The sequence below is a fragment of the Pongo pygmaeus genome, chromosome 13 (genome assembly GCF_028885625.2).
Source record: "Pongo pygmaeus isolate AG05252 chromosome 13, NHGRI_mPonPyg2-v2.0_pri, whole genome shotgun sequence".
NCBI classification, from domain to species: Eukaryota; Metazoa; Chordata; class Mammalia; order Primates; family Hominidae; genus Pongo; species Pongo pygmaeus.
The window spans coordinates 519,014-539,911 of record NC_072386.2 but is presented as its reverse complement, the minus strand read 5'-3'; the positions used below and the strand labels follow the sequence as shown (position 1 = coordinate 539,911).

The 20,898-nt window shown below is 44.7% G+C and overlaps 1 protein-coding gene across 1 annotated transcript; it reads left to right on the top strand.

Annotated features, from left to right (window-relative positions):
* The first annotated feature begins 19,590 nt into the window (after nucleotides 1–19,590).
* On the top strand, nucleotides 19,591–20,328 carry LOC129026529 (ESX-1 secretion-associated protein EspI-like). Its single transcript, XM_054473720.1, has one exon. It carries the CDS (start codon nucleotides 19,591–19,593, stop codon nucleotides 20,326–20,328), a length of 738 nt encoding a protein of 245 aa, XP_054329695.1.
* Nucleotides 20,329–20,898: the final 570 nt, after the last annotated feature.

Genomic DNA, 20,898 nt, shown 5'->3' with positions numbered 1-20,898 from the left:
CATTTTAAAAATCAGTTATTAGAGGGATACTTTAACCTGACTGAATATCTGATCTAATTGTATTAGTACAGTGAATGATTATGTGAAAAGTTATGAGACCGAGTAGTACATTTGTGAATGAAATTTTATGGCTTTTTTCATTTAGTACGAACCTTTGTGGGTGGAAAGCTAAGAAAATTGCTTTCTGCTGTAGAGTCTGGCATTCATTGTAGATTAAAGCTTATTTTTCTGAGAATGAATCTTATTCAATAAAATGCTATTCTTTAAAATAAAAGAAAAAACACACTGGTGATGTGAAGTCATTATCCTCAGCAAACCAGTCTGGGAATGAAAACCAAACACCACATTCTCACTTATAATGGGAGCTGAAAAACGAGATCACATGGACACAGGAAGGGGAACAACACACACTGTGGCCTTTCGGGATGCAGAGCATTAAGAAAAACAGCTAATGCATGCTGGGCTTCATACCTAGGTGATGGTTTGACAGCTGCAGCAAACCACCATGGCACACGTCTACCTTTGTAACAAATCTGGGCACCCTGCGCATATACCCCAGAACTTAGAAAGAAAATGAAACAAAACAAAACGAAAAAACAATAACAAAACGGTAGCAGCAAAATAAACTTTCAAACAGAGAAAGTGACAGACCAATTTTTGTTTCAAAGCATGGTTCTCAACCCAGGTGCCATAAGGTCAGGATAAAGAATTTGGTTACATATTGTAAATAAGACATACAGCAAATGACTAGAAAATTTATTCCCAACATATGTGTGTCTTCTAATTCAATGGTGATGATATCTACTGGGACATAGCATTAGACTGCAATGGGTTCAGTCACTCAAGACTGGCCTCCCACTCCAATAACAATGGGAAGCCCTACATTGTTTTTCCTGTACTTCTTAGCAACTGGCTGTAAATCGGGTTTCTACCACTATCAGTTTTGATTGCATTGATTTGCTGGAAGACTTCACAGCACGCAGGGAAACACTTACATTTACCATTTTATTATAGCAGATATTGCCATAAATTCAGAAAAAGATTTTGGTCCGGGCATGTGGGGAGGGGCGCACTACCTTCCAGGAAGTGTTATCCAGAAGCCCTCTAAACCCAGTCCTTTCGGGTTTTTATGGAGACCTCATTCTATAGGCATGATGAGTTAAACCATAGGCTTTTGTTGAGCAACTCAACCTGAGGCTCTCAACCCTCCCTGGAAATTGGGGTTGAGGCTTTGCCATTCTCAGTCTGTGTAAAAGGATTTACACAAAAGGAATTTTAAAACAGATTAGCATAGCTTGAATCTTAATCAGATGATTGAATTATCTGGAGCCACACATTGATATTACTAAACCGAGCACCCTCCTCCAACGAATACTCCACCCCTCTGGCTCCCAAGTCTCTACGTGGTTCCAGAGCAAAAGAATGCTTATACAACGCATATCTCCACTTTCTCTTCAAAGTCTTTTCCCTTCCACGGGTAATTCTTAGACTGCCATGCATCAGGGTCAGGGGGAGGGCTTGTTAGAACACAGATCTGTGGATTTCCGGGGTTTGAGGGTTGCAAGGACGCTGCTGGTGTCAAAACCACGATGTGAGAACCAGAGAACCACTAGTTGGTTTTCAGTGTTTCAGTGCATTTAATTCATAAGATATTTGGCCAAGAAAACATGTAAGTTCTTAGATTGTCCCAAATGTGGCGCATGAAATCAAATCAGGAGAACAGTTTCCTGCGAGGTGTAGCCTGGGAAAGTTGGGAGTGACTGATGAAAAGGAGGAGTGAAGCTCCGCCCTTTCCGCTGCTAGGCTGCGCCCGAGGCTATTTAAATCCACCGTGTGATGGGGCCTGTACTCAGATCTTCGCAGAGCGGAGAGGCCGGAGGGTTTTGAGGGCTCTGCGTGGACTTGGAGCTTACAGCGTCTTGCGACCTGGAAGCGGATTCAAAGGACAGGACAGAACACTTGGGTAAGTGAATCTCTGTCTGTCTGTCTCATTGCTTGGTTTATTTCCGTTTTCTTAAGGAGCACATACCTCACAACACACACACACAAACACACACACACACTCGTTCATTCTGCGGGTTAGAAAATTAGTAGGGGTTCCTGGGAGCTACAGGTTTCCTAATCATGTCTGCTCCTAAGAACAGTAGGGTCTTGTCTGGCTCTTCTTATGAACGGTCCCCCAGCCCGGACTCCCCAAGATCCATGCTAGCCTCACCCAGCTTCTCCCTCTCCCCTCTCAGAAACTCAGACTTAAGAGGAAGCTCCTCACCAGGGATCCGGAGCTACCATTCACCATCCCCTAGGGCTTCACCACACTCACCTCTGTCATCACCAGAATCCCACAAGTTCCTATTTCCCTTTCCTCGCAGTGATGGGCAATCAATGAAGCCTTTGGACTCTCCCATGTCCTCCTCTTGGGATTCTTTTGAACCACCACATTCATCAATAATATACCACATGTTCTTACTCCCATCACCCAGCAACTTACCCGCAGCTCTCGGGGAGACTCCTGTGTCTCCCAGCTACTCTCCAAACAACCCCAGATTTCAGCTTGAGTCAGTCCCCCACACCCAGGAATCACCTACAAACTCACGAGCCTTACTGTGCTCCTCCCCTATGTCTTTCATCTCTTCACCCCCAGGCCTCAGGGACTCTCCTGTGTCTCCCACTTACTCTCCAGCCATCCCCAGGTTTCTGCGGGAGTCAGCCCCATGCACCCAGGAGTCCCCTAGAGACCCACATGTCTCGAGAGATGATGAGCAGTCCCCCAGCCCTGACTCTTCAAGATTCATGCCTGCCTCACACAACTTCTCCCAGGAACACGGAAATCACCACCAAACTCACCAATTTCACTCAATTACTCTCTAGTCTCTGTCAAGTCTTCACTAGCCCTCAGGGACTTTCCTGTCTTTCCCAGCTACTCTCCAACCACGCCCAGATTTCAGCTTGGGTCAATTCCAGGCACTGCGGAATCACCATCAAACTCACCAATTTCACTGAGTTACTCCCCAGTCTCTCTTATGTGTTCACGCACAGCCCTCGATGACTCTCCTGTCTGTCCCAGCTACTCTCCAACCACAACCAGATTTGAGCGGGAATCAGTTCCAGGCACCCAGGAATCACCTAGAAACCCACCAGTTTCACAGAGTTACTCCCCAGTCTCTCTCATGTCTTCACCCCCAGCCCCCTGGGACTCTCCTGTCTCTCCCAGCTTCTGTCCAGCCTTCCCCAGATTTCTGCCGCAGTCAGCCCCATGCATCCAGGAACACTCTAGAAACTTAATGGCCTCACACGACTATTTCCCTATGACCAGTGTCTATACAGTGATGTCTCCCGCGTATCCCTCAGTGACCGCAAACGCATCTCCACTTACAGTCAGACACACCCAGGGCCTATCAGCTACTCCCCGTTATTGTCCTTCAGTTCGAAGCCCTGGCCAATCTACTAGCCAACATGACGCAGTTACCTGGCCATTTCTCCACATTTCTGGTGCGGGCCCCACACCCAGCCGCAGAAGAGCCTCTCCTGCATTCCGTCCTCACACACAGGCCTGTCCATCTGCTTGCTACTGTCACACTCTTGCCAGCAGAAGAGGCCCCTGTATTGGCCGATATCACCACCCAGGCTATCCTCACCCCACGGCTGTGCAGCGGGACCCTCCTGCTGGCCCACGTGGCTGCCAGAGCCCATGCTGACACGAACCTCCAGCATGTCGGCGTCCCTGTGGGCGACACTACCGGTTACATGACTAGCATGACCCTCCTACCTGCCAGTGACTTTGTTGATGTGCGCCCCCAGTGTCAGTTCCGTGATTTTTATGTAGGGCCATTTTCCCTTTTCTCTCTCTCTTGCATTCACAGGGCTTTTCTTTCTCTCTGTTTCTGTCTCCGTTTCAGATATTTACTCACCCTTTTTCTCTTTTTCACTATGTGTCCCGTGGTCTTAATGAGAGTGCACCACTTAAGATTCCCTCATTAAAAGTGATGAATTGAGTGGCTTTTCGTATAGTTGTTGTTGTGCACATTCAATTTTAATTCACAATCAATTTTAGAACATTTTATCTCCCCCTACCAGAGAAAAACCCTGTAAGCATTAGTCATTCCTCATTCTGTCTCAAACCCTCTCCCCGATGCTCAGCCCTAGGTAACAACTGCATAGAGCGCTCAATCCTTTCTCCATAGATTTGCATGATCTGGACATTGCCTATAAATAGAATTTTACAATATGTGAGTTTTTATGACTGACTTTGCACTTAGCACAATATTTTCAAGGTTCATCCACATTGTAGCATTATCCAGAGTGAGAAACCATTTTTTTTTTTGTTTTAGTAACACCAGGTGTTTTCTCCCGCCTTCATTCTTTCCTTCCTCCTATTTCTCTCCTACTCTGTCTGCCTTCTCTCTTTTATATTCCTTGGGTGCATCCTACATTCTGTGTTGTTTTGGGAAGTCCTAGACAGTTGCAGGAAAATTGTGTTATTGTTTTTATTTACCGGTATCTCTCTTTCATGTTTCTCCATCAATTGTAAACATCTATTGGTTTCTCCCAAGTCACTAAGTATATTGTAATTAGTTACACCTGTTTTTCTTTATACAGCTGTTTCTGGAGTATAGGGTTACATACTGATAAACCCAGTGTCAGTCAAAAACGCATCTAATATCCCAATAAACCCATCGTAGTGTTGAAAAATCATAAATCAAACCATCATAAGTCAGGCTTTGTCCGTGGTTATGGGTTTCATCTATACCGTTGTACTCAATAATGCTGTACACCTTTAAAAATGGCAAACTGGTAAAGAAGGGATAATACTAGCATTTTAAAATTCAGTTGTTACAGGGATTCCACATAATATTTTGTCATTTATATGAGGGAGGATGAGGACTGAAAGTTCGTCTTGGGTCTTGAAACAGATTCATGGGCACACATTTTAAAGCGATTGGTCCTCAGTTCTGCAGGTTAAGAAACTCCAATTTATTGATTTCCCTGGGTAATGAGAAAATGCCGTGAGTGATATATAACATCCACCACATTCACAGGAAATGCTCTCCTGTATCAAAAACTGATCTGGTCATTGAATTATGATGGGGAACTCATAAGGATTCCATGGAGAAAGTGATATTCAAGTTGGGTCATGAATTCTGAGTAAAAGTTAAAAACAAAGGGGAGGATGGCCTTACAGACAGAACAATTGCAGCAAAGTCAGAGACTAGTAGAAATGGAAGACCGGGCTGGAAATTAGGACAGTTCATATTCAAGCAAAAAGGAGTGGGTTTGTGAACAAATGCCTTGAAGCTTTGGATGCCGTGGAGCCCTTGACAGTTTTTGAGAATGTATCAAAACAATTAAATAGTCTATTTGGAACTGAGAGTCCTGGAACTTCTAGGATGTAATTTTTGAACGATAATGAGAATGGAGTAATTAAGGAATGTGTTATCACTCTAATTGACAACTCTTGTTATGGCACAGAAAAAGATATGTCTATCTTGGCAACAGAATTGTATCCCAGAAAATATCTAATATATAATATATAGAGTAATGTAGTAAGTGATCCAAATAGTATTTCAATCTATACGGAAAGAATAAATTTTTCAGGAAATAATGTTGACATAACTCGACAAACATTTGGAGAATCAGAAAATAAGATCTTCCTTTCATAACACACACAGGGATTAAAAACAATAGAAGCATTAGAAGTGAATATAGACATGTGTTTATTTGGAGTCAGGGTAAGGAAAGTCTTTATGATCCTACAGGAAAATACACAATCCAGAATAAAAAGACAGATAAATTTAGACAAATCAAGATGTTTTTAATTTAAACTTCTTTACCGTATAACATTTCAAACTTGGGAATAATTAATCATTTATAACAGAGTCAATACCATTAGTTTAGACAGAATTTAAAATAAATGAATGAAGAAAGTGGGCAAAGGATGTAAACAGAAAATTCACCACCATTGATATATCAACGTCTGTTCAACATTTCCATGATCAACGAAACGCAATCAATAGTAAGACAGCATGGTCAGTCTACCAAATCGTGATAAAGTTAAGAAAATGATTATTTCTAGTTTAGCTACACTGTAATTGGAAGTACAAGTTTACTGGAGGACAAGGTAGTATGGGATCTAAAAACTAAATTATCCTAGGCAACCATTACAAATGATTTCATGATGTAGTGAAAATCTATCTACAATATACGATCTGTGATTCAAAAAAAAATAGTTACAAGCTATTAAGGGCCATTTGCTAGAGGGGATTTAAAATATATATATATAGACTCACGAACATCAGAAAATAAATAAGCGAAGATATGAATAGTGTGTTCACGTGTGCTAGGATTACGTAAGACTTTAAATTCGTTAGATTTTTTTTCTTTCTTTATGTTGAATATGCACACCTTTTGAAACAAACCTTTAAACGCAATTTACATCAAAACAACCAGTAATACTGCATATGCAATGGTGACGGATATGGATTTTTTGAGAATATTGTAAGGTTTTCTTCAACACGAATATGTCAGGAGTGAGTAAAGACGTTCTAAAAATACAAAAAAATTAGCGGGGCGCATTGGTGGTTGCCTGTAATCCCAGCTACTTGGGAGGCTAAGGCAGGAGAATCGCTTGAACCCGGGAGGCGGAGGTTGCAGTGAGCCGAGATCGCGCCACTGCACTCTAGCCTGGTCCACAGAGCGAGATTGCATCTCAAAAAAAAAAAAAAAAAAAAAAAAAGAAAGAAAGAAAGAGAGAGAGAAGAAAGGAAGAAAGGAAGGAAGGAAGGAAGGTGTGGTGGTTCTGAAACCCGAACATACGACCACAGGACAACATGGAGGGCCACCTCTCTTTTCTGAGTAGTGGGGGGCACTCGAGGGGGCGCTCATTCATGGCCCTATGTTGACCCTAATTCAGACCTCCTGGCGGAGGGTTCTGGGAAATGTCCGACCGTCTGGAGTCACTCACTTCCGCTTCCGTCAGGCACCCCACTGAGCTCATCTCAGACAATGCTGAAGCACTCTGGGAAACATTTACATTTAAGAGTTTATTATAAAAGATATTGCAGAAATTTCAGAAAAAAAGATTCATGGGGCAAGGTATGCGAAGAGATGCACTACCTTCCAGGAAGTTGTATCCAGAAGCTTTCTAAACCCAGTCTTTGGAGGATTTATGGAGGCTTCATTATATAGGCATGATGGGTTCAACCATAGGCTATTGGTGATCAAATCCACCTGCAGCCTCTCTCCTCTTCCTGGAAATTGGGGTTGAGGCTGAAAATCACAGCTCTCTAATCCTTCCTTGGCCTTTCTGGTGAACAACCCTATCCTGAAGCTACTTAGGGGTGACCAGCCATCAGCAAACTCATTAGCATATATCCAAAGGAAAAACACTTATCCTTTGAATATTGTTAAAACTTTAGGAGTTGTATGCCAGGAAACAAGGATGAAGACCAAATATATATGTTACATATACATACATAATATTGGTATAAAATCTTTTCAGAAAAGTCGGCAATATCGGCTACATTTAAAAATGTGCATGACCTTGAAATGATTGCATATCTAGGAATTGATACAAAGACTCTTCCAGATAAGCTTATAAAAATACATATGAGGGCCAGACGCGATGGCTCACACCTGTAATCTCGGCATTTTGGGAGGTCAAGGCACGTGGGTCACAAGGCCAAGAGATCGAGACCATCCGGGCCAACATCGTGAAACCCTGTCTCTACTAAAAATACAAAAACAGTGAAGCATGGTGGCGAACGCCTGTAATCCCAACTACTTGGGAGACAGAGGCAGCAGAATCACCTGAACCTGGGAGGCGGAGGTTGCAGTGAGCCAAGATCACAGGCCACTGCATTCCAGCCTGGTGAAAGAGCAAGACTCCATCTCAAAACAAAAACAAACAAACAAAAAACCCTCGCTCTTATTAATCCTTTTAATTTTTTTCCATCAGGCGAACAATTATGGCATTATATTGTGTGAATTTTTCCAGGTAGGACATATTGTCCATGCCAACCCCGCCCCCCCTTTTTTTTTTGAGAGAGGATCTCACCCTGTCATCCAGGCTTTAGTGCAATGGTCGGATCAGAGCCTCAAGTGATCCTCAGCCTCTTGAGTAGCAGGAACTACAGCTGTGCACCACTGCACCTGATAATTTTCTTTTAAATTTTTTGTGGAGTTGAGGTCTCCCTATGTTGCCCAGGCTTGTCTCAAACTCCTGAGGTCAAATGATCCTCCTGCCTTGGCCTTCCAAAGTGCTGGGATTACAGGTGTGAGCCATCTCTCCCTGCCTCTTCATCCTCTTATAAGCTTATTCCTTTGTATTCCCCTTGCTATTTACTCCTTGTTTCTTTCCGTTTAGGTATTCATCTTAGTTGTGAACTCTTTGTGTGTATTTTTTCTAGGTTTTGATCTTTTTTCTTCTGTTATATGTATTAAGAAGAAATTTACTTTCAACCTGTTGATTGACATTTATTTTCATGGTGATACGTTTTAGAAAGTACTATTTCTTAATAAGATGAATTATATTGCTAAATGTAATAATGATGAATTTCCATACCTTACTGCTGTACTGTAATAATTTTATTGATGGATTTTATTTGCAGCTTTTCATAAAATTTTGCAGTTCTATTCATTTAGACATTTTCCTTTAGTTTTCTGGCTTTTTTTGCTTTTTGTTGTTGTTGTTGTTTTTCTGTTATGGTACAATTTTGTTATCAAGATTATACTCCTCTCCAACTAGCCCCAGATTTTACAACAGTCGAACCCGCACAGCCAGACAACACACAGAAATTCAGAGTCCTCACTGCACTCCTCCCCTATGTGTCCCATCTCTTCACTCCCAGCCCTCGGGGACAATCCCACGTTTCCCAGTTACTCTCCAGACCTCCCCACATTTCTCTGCCAGTCAGCCTCCCACACCCAGGAAACACCTGGAAACTCAGGGTCCTTGCAGGGCTCCGTCTCCATGTCTCCCAACTCTTTACTCCAGGCCCTCAGCTACTCTCCCATCATCCCAAGGTTTCTGCAACACTCAGCCCTTCACACCTGGGGGTCACAGACAAAGTCACAGATCTCAGTGCCCTCCTCAATCTGTGCTCCTCGGCTATGTCTCCCATCTATGCACCCCCATTCCTCCGAGATTCTCCAGTGTCTCCCTGATCCTCTCCAACCATAACCAGGTTTCTCCTAGGGCCAGTCCCTAACACAGAGAAGTCACCTGGAAACTCACAGAACTCACTGTGCTCCTCTTCCACCTATCTGACGTTTGGACCGCCATTCCTTAGGGTCTCTTCCGTGTCTCCCAGCTACTCTCCAACCATCCCCAGTTTTCTGCAAGAGTCAGAACCCAGCACCCAGGAGACCCCTAGAAATTCACAGAGCTCACCAGATTCTTCCCCAGTGACCTCCATCTCCATGGCAGCGGGCCCCACATATGCCCTGGGGGGCCCACACCCATCTTCTTTTACACTCAGACCCTCCCAGGGCCTCACAGTCACTCCTGGTTATCATCATTCAGCTCGAAGTCCTTGCCAGCCTCCTAGCCAACTTGATGCAGTTACCTGGCCATTGCTTCACATTCCTGCCCAGGGCCGCACACCCAGACACAGAAGAGCCCCTCCCACATTCCAGCCTCACAAACAGACCTGTCTTTCTACTTGCTACTGTCACACACTTGCTGGCCAACATCACCACCCGGGCTATAGTCACCCCTCAGCTGTGCAGCGGGACCCTCCTACCTGCCGACATGGCTGCTGGCGCCCATGCCAGCACGAACCCCCAGCCTGTCTGTGTCCCTGCGGGCGACACCACTGGCGACATCGCTCACATGACCCTCTTTCCTGGCAGTGACACGATTGGTGTGAACCCCCGTTCTCAGATCTCTGATGTATACATATGACCATTTTCCCTGCGCTCGGCTTCTTCCATTCACAGGACTCATTGTCTCTCTTTCAGCCTCCACTTCAGACAGGTACTCATCCTCTTTCCCTGTGTCTGCCCCTGTCTCCATGTGGATGCCCTGCATAAGATTCACCCGTTTAAGGGGATGAATTGTATGGCCTTTAGTATATTCATAATTGTGCACAGTCCATTTTAAATCACAATAATATTACAACATTTTCATCAACCCCCTAAGAAAATCCCTGTAAACATTAGTCACTCCTCTTTCTATCTCCAGGCCCCAACCCCAACCAGTCCTGGGGTGAGGTGAGTCCCTCGACTGGGATCTCTTCTCCACTTGGTCTTTTTTTTTTTTTTTTGAGACAGAGTGCAGATAGAGTGGAGCTCCCTATGGAGCTGTGACCTAGGTCCACAGGGGCCTCAGAGGGTTCCAGCAGAGGCGAGTCCTAGGTTCCCTGTCCCATGGCTGGCCCCTGAGGCTTGCTTCACCTGCCAGCTCTTTCCACAAAGACATCAGGATGGCAAACCCAACCCTGCCCCCTCCCAGGGAAAGGGGATTAATATCAGGGCCCATGCCCATCCTGGCCTTTTCAGTAACTGTTTAAGTAGTGAATAGGTTAGGCCAGAATGTGCTGCTCTGGCCCCTGGGATCACATCCCTGGAGGGAACTTGCCTGGGGTTGAGAACTGAAGGGCCAGGCTGGACAGCCCACTTGGGGTTCAGTGAGCTGAGACTTAGTTTTCAGCTTAGTTCCCTCTGCCACTCCTGGGGCACTTGGGCTTGTCTAGAGCAAGCATTGAGGATGGCATACAGCATACATTCTGAGCTGTCAGGTGGGTGCCAAAGGCTGAGCATGAGGCATCACGGGGGTTGGAGCCATCAGAAGGCCATCAGGTCAGCCCAGAGCCAGGCCAGCCTCCGTACCTGGAGCTGCAGGGTGGGCGCTGTGCAGTGGGCTGGTCAGAGTGGACTGAGAAGCCAGTCAGGGAGGGGCTTTCATTGCCCATTTTCCTGCGGTGCAAATCAAGTCCCCAAGGCCACAAGCCAGGTGAGGCAGAAACACTGGGCTGAGGCATCGCCTTCTCTCCTCTTTGACTCACATAGGCCCCTGACTTTCCTGGGCTTCCCTGAAAGTGAGAGAAGATCCCTCTTCTTGTGAGGGTGGACATAGAAGTCACCAGTCACGTGTGGTGAGGAGGGCTGAGGCACCCCCAGAGTCTTTGCAGGGCAGCACCCACTACTTGCTGGCTGGACTGGGAGGCCAGGCTGGGACATTGTAGGAACTGCGGTCACCAGTCCCCGCTATGCCTCGAATCTGTCTTCAGCTTGCAACATTGGGCCAGCTCAGGCTCTGCCACCAGCTCCCCACATCGTCGTCCCTCAGATCCCTAGGGTGGGTTCCCCCTACCTAGTGTCTCTGGCCCCTGCTCTCCACTCTCAGGCCTGACAAGCACCCAGCCCCCACACCTGTGTCTTCCTGAAGGGGTGGGTGTTGGGACTGCTGGCACAGAAGTCACAGCTTAGCTACATGTGTGTCCCAGATTTGCTTAATCAATGGAGCAGTGAACCCGCAGCTTCTGGGGTACAGTCTCCTGCATTTCATGGGTCAGATAGACAGGCTGCCTCCCCTTCACCCCCAGGTGTGCGCACACACAGTCATCTCCACCTGCAATCCAGTCCCACCTGAAGCTGCACGCTCTGCAACAGAGGCCTGTGCACGACCTCGCTGTGCACCCAGCAGGGGCTGCCCTCGGTCCCTCCCTCTCCCCTAATGTCCCTGCCTCCCAGCCCCACGACCCACAGGAGAAGCCAGTCCCCTAGCCCAGGGAGCCAGGGTGGGTGCGGCCTGGGGACTGGGCGTGGCAAGCTGGCCACAGGGTCGCCCCTAGCACCTGCCAGAGCGCGTAAGAGGGAGCCGAGGCTGCAGCGCCGGGTGGGCAGCGAGCTCCCTGGAGACCCATGCAGCGGGTCAGGTGCCAGCGGCCCCCAGGTCTGGGCGCCGGGCCGGGCCACCAGGGTGCGGCTTCCCGCTCTGGAGAGTTTATGGCCCCTGTCATCGGACGGCTCCGCAGCCGCCGGGGAGGGACTGGAGGGACCGCGGCTGGGACAGGCTGCTGCGCCAGGCAGCCCTGGACCGCCGCTTCCGCCACTAAGCCACCCTCCCGGCCAAGGTGACCGGTCGCCCTACCCACCGAGCATCGCCCTCCTTCACCGGGGCCCGAGCCTGGCGTGGGGGTTGCAGGAAGCGCGCCACAGCCTGAGGACACCCCGACCTCTGCCCCTGGGAGCGCGCGTAACGCCAGGTGGGGATGCTGTCGCAGGCCGTGGTGCCGCAGCCCCGCTGGAGGGCAGGGTCCGGCTGGGCGTCGGGGTCCTGACAGAGACCGCGGCGAGCGCAGGAGCAGATGCACTGGCCGCTGCACAGGCGCCGCCAGGTTCCCAGACACCGCGGGCGCGCCCCCTGGTGGCAGCCGGCTCCGGAGATGCGGGAGGGCGGTGCCCAGTTCCCAGCCAGGCGGCAGCGCGAAGCTCCTTCCCAGCTTGGGGGAGTGGGCGTGGCCCAGGAGCCCGAGTGCCTTACTAGTGAAAAAGCTGGGGTTGGAGCTGCCACGGGGGGAGGTGTGGGGCCTAGGGGGCTCTGCCTGGACCTTCTGGGTGTCCTCCTGCGACCTCAGGTTCCTCACCTGTCTCAGAGGACTGATGGGCTGCTATGGCAGGGTTGTTTGGGGATTAAGCCAGATAGTCCTAGTAAAGCCCCATTAGCACCCCCTGGCCTCTGGATTTTTTATTATTATTATTTTTCTGGCTTTCTTAGGAAACTTTCCGGAATGTGTCCAGGTGTTGAATCAGGAAGGCTGGACACCCTCCCTTGGCGCTGTGGTTCCTTCTAGACGCCCCCTCTTCTTAGGCTCTTTTCAAGCGCATACCCGGCAACATGTACTCTACCCAAGAGCGCTTCACAGATATTCCTGCGGGTCTAAAACCAGAACACTTTCTTCCCTGACCCCTGCCCTCATATCACCCCAACCCCAAGTCTTTTGGCAGAGCCGGCTACAGAGTCGAGTGTCAGTTTAATGCTTGTTCTCTAAGGTCTCCCAAGGGCTGTTAGGACGGCCTTAGGGTTAGGATTCGGGTTCAGGTGCGCCTGCGCCGGCGCTGTGCGCCCCTCTGCGCCTGCGCCGGCGCTGCGTTCTCCTCAGCACACACCCGGAGAGCATCGCGAGGGCGGAGCTGAGCTCTCCTCTGCACAGGCTTCGGAGATACAGCGAAGGCAGATCAGTGTTCTCCTCAGCATAGACCCAGGTGGACGGGGGCACCGCGAGGGTGGAGCTGCGTTCTGCTCAGCACAGACCCGAGGGACACCGCGAAGGCAGAGCAGCTTTCTCCTCAGCACAGACTTTGGGGGCACTGCCTCGCTTTGGGACAACTCGGGGCCGCATCGACGGTGAATAAAATCCTTCCTGTTTGCAGCCCAGTATAATAAGGGTCAGAGACCAGTTAGAAGGGTTCAGTGTGGAAAACGGGAAACCAAAAGCCCCTCTGAATCCTGCCCACTGAGGTACTCCCCAGCCAGGATGAGGCGGCCGCAGTGCGAGATCCACACCGCTGCCTCGGAAGACAAATGCAGCATTCTTAATGCAGACATGACGCCCAAAATATGACACCCCCATTGCTCATGTAACAAGCACCTGTAATGCTAATGCACTGCCTCAATACAAAAATATTAATATAAGATCCGCAATTCCCTCGCTGCCCTGCAGTCCTAAGACAGCGATCATAACAATCAACGTTGACATAGTCAATAGAAACGTAGTAACGAACCTAGGGTTAAGGTTGGTGTTAGGGTTAGGGGTTAAGTTTAGGGTTAGGGGTTGGAGATAGGGGTTGGGGTCAGAGTTAGGGGTTAGGAGTCAATGTTTAGAGTTACGGGTTAAGAGAGGTTAGGGGTTAGGCATTAGGGGTTATGGTTCGGTTAGGGTGAGGGTGAGGGTTGTGGTTAGGGGTTCGGGTTAGGGGTTAGGGTTAAGGGTTAGGGGTTAGGGTTAGGGTCAGGGGTTAGGGGTCAGCGTCAGGTGTTAGGGGTCAGGGTCAGGGTTCCCACTCTGTGGGTTGTCTATTTACTCTGCTGACTGTTCCCTTTGCCATGCAAAAGCTTTTTACTTTAATTAAGTCCCAACTATTTGTCTTTGTTTTTATTGCTTTGCATTTGGGTTCTTGGTCATGAAATCCTTGTCTATGCCAATATCTAGAAGGGTTTATCCAGTGTTATCTTCTAGAATTTTTATAGTTCAGGAATTAGGTTTAAGTTCTTAATCCATCTTGAGTAGATTTTTGTATAAGGTGAGAGATGAGAATGCAGTTTTATTCCCCTACATGTGACTCACCAATTATCCCGACATCATGTGTTGAAAAGGGTGTTCTTTCCCCACTTTATGTTTTTGTTTACTTTGTCGAAGATCAGTTGGTTGTATTTGGGTTAATTTCTGGGTTCTCTCTTCTGTTCCATTGGTCTATGTACCTATTTTTAAACCAGTACCATGTTGTTTTGGTAACTATGGCTTTATTGTACAGTTTGAAATCAAGTAGTGTGATGCCACCAGGTTTGTTTGTTTTTTTTTTTTTTGTTTAGCCTTGGTTTGGCTACATGGCTCTCTTTTGGTTCTATATTAATTTTAGAATTGTTTTTGGAATTCTGTGAAGAATGATGGTGGTATTCAGATGGGGATTGCATTGAATTTGTTGATTGACTTTAACAGAACGGTAGTTTTCACAATATTGGTTGCACCCATCCATGAGCATGGGGATGGGTTTCCATTTGTTTGTGTTATCTATGATTTCTTTTCTTTCTTTCTTTTTTTTTTTCCAGAGGGAGTTTCACTCTTGTCGCTGAGGTGGGAGTGCAATGGTGTGATCTCGACTCACTACAACTTCTGCCTCCCGGGTTCAAGTGATTCTCCTGCTTCAACTTCCCAAGTAGCTGGGATTATAGGCATGTGCCACTGTGCTTGACTCCATCTATGATTTCTTTTAGCAGTGTTTTGTAATTTTTATTGTAGAGGTCTTTTGATTCCTTTGCTAGGTATATTCCTACGTTTTTTTTTGTTTGTTTGTTTGATTTTTTGCAGCTATTGTAAAAGGGGTTGTGTTCTTGATGTGATTCTCTGCTTGGTAGCTGTGATGTATAGAAGAGCTACTGATTTGTGTCCGTTAATCTTGTATCTGGAAACTTTGCTGAATTCTTTCATCAGTTCTAGGAGCTTTCTAGAGGAGTCCGTAGGGTTTTCAAGGCGAAAGATCATATCGTCAGCAACCAGTGACAGTTTGACTTCCTCTTTACCGATTTGGATTTCCTCCATTTCCTTCTTTTGTCTGATTGCTCTGGCTAGGAATTCCAGTACTATGTCGTAGAGGAGTCGTGAGAGTAGGCTCCTCGTCTTGTTCTAGTTCTCAAAGGGAATGCTTTCAACTTTTCCCCATTCAGTATTATGTTGGCTGTGGGTTTGTCATAGATGGCTTTTATTACCTTAAGTTATGTCCCTTGTATGCCTATTTTGCTGAGAGCTTTAATCATAAAGCAATGCTAGATTTTGTCGAATGCTTTTTCTGCATCTGTTGATACAATCATGTAGTTTTTCTTTGAATTCCGTTTATTTGGTGTATCACATTTATTGGCTTGCATATGTTAAACCATTCCTGTATCACTTGTATGAAACACACTTGATCATGGTGGATTATCTTTTTGATATGTTGTTGGATTCAGTTAGATAGTATTTTGTTAATGATTTTGGCATCTGCGTTCATCAAGGATATTTGTCTGTAGTTTTCTTTTTTGCTTATGTCCTTTCATGGTTTTGGTATTAGGGTGATGCTGGCTTCATAGAATGAATCAGGGAGGGTTTCTTTTTTCTCTGTCTTGTGGAATAGTGTGAAAGGATTGGTATCATTTCTTCTTTGAATGAAAGAAGACATTCTTTGAAAGTCTGGTAGAATTCTGCTGTGAATCTCTCTTGTCCTCGGCTTTTTTTGTTGGTAATTTTAAAGTGACCATTTCAATCTTGCTGCTTGCTTTATTGGTCTGCTTGGGGTATCTAATTCTTCCTGATTTAAGCTAGGAGGGTTCTATTTTTCCAGGAATTTATCCAACTTTTCTAGGTTTTCTAGTTTATGTGCCAAAAGGTGTTTATAGTACCCTTGAATAATCTTTAATATTTCAGTGGTTTCATTTGTAATATTCCCTGTTTCATTTCTTAGTGAGGTTACTTGGATTTCCTCTCTCCTTTTCTTGGTTAATCTTGCTAATGGTCTATCAGTTTTATTTATCTTTTCAAATAACCAACTTTTTGTTTAATTTATGTTTTGTATTTTGTTGTTGTTGTTGTTGTGTCAATTTCATTTAGTTCTGCTCTGATCTTGGTTATTTCCTTTGTTTGCTGGGATTGGGTTTGACTTCTACCTGCTTCTCTAGTTCCCTGAGATGTGAACTTAGATTGTCTGTTTGTGCTTTTTCAGACTTTTTGACGTAGGTGTTTAGGGCTAGAAACTTTCCTCTTAGCACTGCCTTTGCTGTATCCCAGAGGTCTTGATAGGTTGTGTCATCCAGTTCGAAGAAATTTTTTACATTTTACATTTCCATCTTGATTTTGTTTTTCACCCAATGCTCGTTCTGTGAGGAACCACCAAATTGTTTTCCACAGCAAGTGCATCATTTTCTATTCCTAGCAGCCAGTTCATGAGGGCTCCAATTTCTCCACCTCCTTAGCAACATTGATTTCCTGTGTCATTGTTATGAAAGCCTTACTAGTGGATGCAAAGTGGCATCTCATTTGGGTTTTGTCTTGCATCTTATTAATGAATAACGGTGTTAAGCATCTTTTCTTGTCCTTCTTAGACATTTGTGTATCTTCTTTGGAGAAATGTCTATTCAAGTCCTTTGCCTATTTTTTTATTGAGATGTTAGAAATTCTGTTGTTGAATTGTGGGATATTAAGCTTTTATCAGATACACATTTTGATTTTATCAGATACATATTTTCTCACATAGTATGGGTAGTCTTTTTACTCCCTTGATAGTATCCTTTGATGCATAAAGAGTTTTTATTTTGATTAAATCTAATTTATGTGTATTTTCTTTTGTTATCTGTGTTTTTCTGTCATATTTCAAAATACACTTAAAACTCAAAGGTCATAAAGGTTTACCTTGTGTTTTCTTCTAAGAGTTACATATTTTTAGTCCTTACATTTAAGTCTTTTATTAATTTATATTTAATTTTTTTATATACTGCAAGGTAGGGGTCCAATTTCTTTCTTGTGCACTTACATTCAGCTGTTGAAGAGACTGTTCTTTCCTCCCTTGACTAGACTTGGCCACCTTGTTGAACAGTCATTGACCATATATGTGAGGACTAATTTGTGGTATCTCAAATCTGTTCTGTTCTTTTGGTCTAAAAGTCTATTGGTCTTATGCCAGTACCACAGTCTCTTGATGACTGTAGATTTGTAGTAGGCTGTGAAACTGAAAAATGTGAGTTTTCCAATATTCCTTTTCAAGATTGTTTTGAATGTCAGATCCTTTGAATTTTTGTATGAATTTTAGAACGAGTTTCTTTGTTTCTGCAAAAATGCCTTCGGAATTTTGATGGTATTGCATTGAATCTGTATTGTCATCTTAACAATATTGTCTTACAACCCGTGAATGCAGAATGTCTTTCCAGTTATTTCCACACTCTTTATTTTTTTTCAGCAAAGTTTTGTGTGTACCATCATGGTTAGATTTCTGCCTGAATAACTTATTCTTTGATGCTATTATAAATGGAATTTTAAAAATGTTTTCATAGTTCTTTACAACTGTATGGAAATATAGCTCATTTGCCTAGGTTTGTTTTGCATCCCGCCTCTTTTATTAGTTATAATTGGTTTTGTGTTTTGTTTGGAGCTTTATACCCATAAGATCATGTGTGGATATAATTTTACTTCTACTTTTTATTTCTAATTTAGATGCCTTTTATTTCCTTGTCTTGCCTAATTGCTCTGGCTAGAACTGCCAGTGCTACATTGAACACAAGTGGCAAATGCACCATCCTTGTCTTGTTCCAGATGTTAGGAAAACAGCTTTCAGTGTTTCATCATTGATCATGATATTAACTGTTGGTTTTTTATACATCCGATTGTCATGTTGCAGAAGTTCCCTTCCATGCATAGTTTATTGAGTATTTTTATTATAAAAGGGTGTTGTATTTCATCAATGTTTTTTTCTGCACCAATGGAAATAATCACCTGCTTATTCGTTTTCCTGTTACAGTTTATTACACTGATTGATTTTTTATATGTTGAGCCGCCCTTGCATTTTGGGGATAAATCTCACAGGGTGATAGTTTACAATCCTTTGATTATACAGTATTGCTGCTAGTATTTTGTTAGTATTGCTAGTATTTTGCTGAGATTTTTGCTTATATATTCATAAGGGATATTGTGCTGTAGTTCTCCTTTTTGTGCTCTCTTTGGCTTTGGGATAAGGATAATGCTGTTATCAAACAATGAATTAACAAGTATTCCTTCTTCATATATTTTGTCAGAAGAGTTTGAGAAGAAATGGTATTAATTCTTCTTTAAATGTTAGGTTGACTTAACAGTTAATGCAGCTATTTGGTCATAAATGTTTCTTTGTTAATCGCTTTCGATTACTAATTCAATCTCCTAGGTTATAGGTCTATTCAGATTTTCTCTTTCTTCTTGAGCCACTTTGGTAGTTTGTGTCTTTCTAGCGATTCATCCATTTCATCCAGGGCACCTAATTTGTTGTTAGACAGTTGTTCACAGTATACTCCCGTAATCCTTTTGCATTTCTGTGAAGTTGGTAGTAATGGCTCTGCTTTCATTTATTGTTTTAAAAATTAGTCTTCCATGTTTTGCTCAGTCAATATAGTGAAAGGCTTGATCTTTCAAAGAATCTGTGTTCATTCTACTGCTCTCCAACCTTCTATTTTATTGATTTATGCTCTTTATTATTTCTTTCCTTCTGCTAGCTTTGCATTCAGTCTTTTTTTGTTTTCTTCCACTGCCTTTAGGTATAGAGTGAGGATATTGATTTGAGATTTTTTCTTAAATGTAGTTGTTTATATCCATATATTTTCTACTTTCACTGTATTCAATAAGTTTTGGTATGTTTTGTTTTTATTTTAATTTGTCTCAAGATATTTTATAATGTTGCTTGTGATTTATTTTTTCACTCACTGGTAGTTGAAGACTGTATTGTTTAATTTCCACATTTTTGTGAATTTTCCAGTTTTCACTTATTTATCTTTTGTTTCTTCCATTGTGGTTGTAAATTATATTTTGTATGATTTCAAACTTTTAAAATAGATTAGGACATATTTTGTGGATGAAGATATGGCCTATCCTAGAGAAAGTTCCATATACACTTGAAAAGAATGTATATTCTGCTGTTGTTGGATGGACTGTCCTGTATATGTGTATTAGCTCTCAGTGGCTTATACTGTTGTTTAAGTCTTGTATTTCTCATGAAGCTTCTGTCTGGTTTTTCTATCCATTAATTAAAATGAGATATTGAAGTTTCCAACTGTGACTGTTAATTCTTTCAGCTTTACTGAGGTGTAATAGAGAAATAAAAATTGTACATGTGATGCGTTTATATGCATATTCTGAAATGATTACTAAAATGAAGTCAACGAACATGTTAATTACCTCACAGAATAGTTACCTTTTTGTGTGCATGCGTGGGATAAGAAAACTGAACTCTATCCCCTGTGACTGCAGAGTGGCTATTCCAGCTGCTCCAGGCTCCAGCAGAGGAAGACCGGGGCAGGTGACACCACCAGGGGGGCCCTCAGGCATGGCGCGCACGCATTCCAGAGGCCACCCAGACCATGCTCCGCCTCCTGGCCACCCAAGCTGCAGTCTCCCTCTGTGTGCAGGCAGCAGCTGCCTGGCAACCCCCGAGCCCGCTCGCACTCCCAGCCTCGCAGAACCAGGGCCTGGTGTACCAGTGGCTGTGGTCAAGCCGTGCATTCTGCCCGGCGGCGGCTGCACAGGATCTAGAACTGAGAAACCGCCACTCAGCCCCACACGGGGTGACTGCCGAGTGCCCATGGCAGCGGCCCCGATCTCCCTCAGGTGGAGGAGTGGTTGGCAGGCACGGCCTGGGGGCCCTCAGGCTTGGCACGCTGGAGATCCCGAGGCCGACCAGGCCATGCACCTCCACCCCGCCTGGGCACCCAAGCTGCAGCCGACTTCTGTGTGCAGGCAGCAGCCTCCAGGCATCTCCCGAGCCCGCCCGCACTCCCCACATCTCGGAAACAGGACCAGATTTTCCTGTGGCTGCGGCCAAGCCAGGCGGTCTGCCCTGCAGCAGCTGCACGAGGGCAGGAAGCGGCCCTCAGTCCCATCTCCGGTGGCTGCAGAGGGCCCCTGACTAGAGGTCTCGAGCTCTGACAGAGGAGGAGCCGGGCAGGGGTAGGGTCTGACTTGACCATTTGGAATTACAATACACTTCACCCATCAACCACAGAACATACACTGGAGTATCATCTGTGTGCAGATGAGTATACTGCTCAAAGCGATTTACAGGTTCAATGCTTTTCCTATCAAACTACTAATGTCATTTTTCACAAAATAGAAAACATCTAAAATTTTTATGGAACCTAAAAGGAGTCTGAATAGCCAAGCCAAAGCAATACTAAAGCAAGACATAAGCTATAGACATCATATTACATGACTTCAAACTAAATAGAAGACTATAGTAATCAAAACAACATGGTACTGTTAGTAAAACAGACACATAGACCAATGGAACAGACTAGAGTACTAGAAACTAAGTCCACATGCCTGCAACTATCACATCTTTAACAAAGTTGACAAAAGTAAGCAATGGGAAAATGACTTTTTATTTAATAAATAATGTGGGGATAACTGGCTAGTCATATGCAGAAGAATAAAACTAGACCCCCATATTTCACCAAATACAAAAATTAGCTTAAGATGG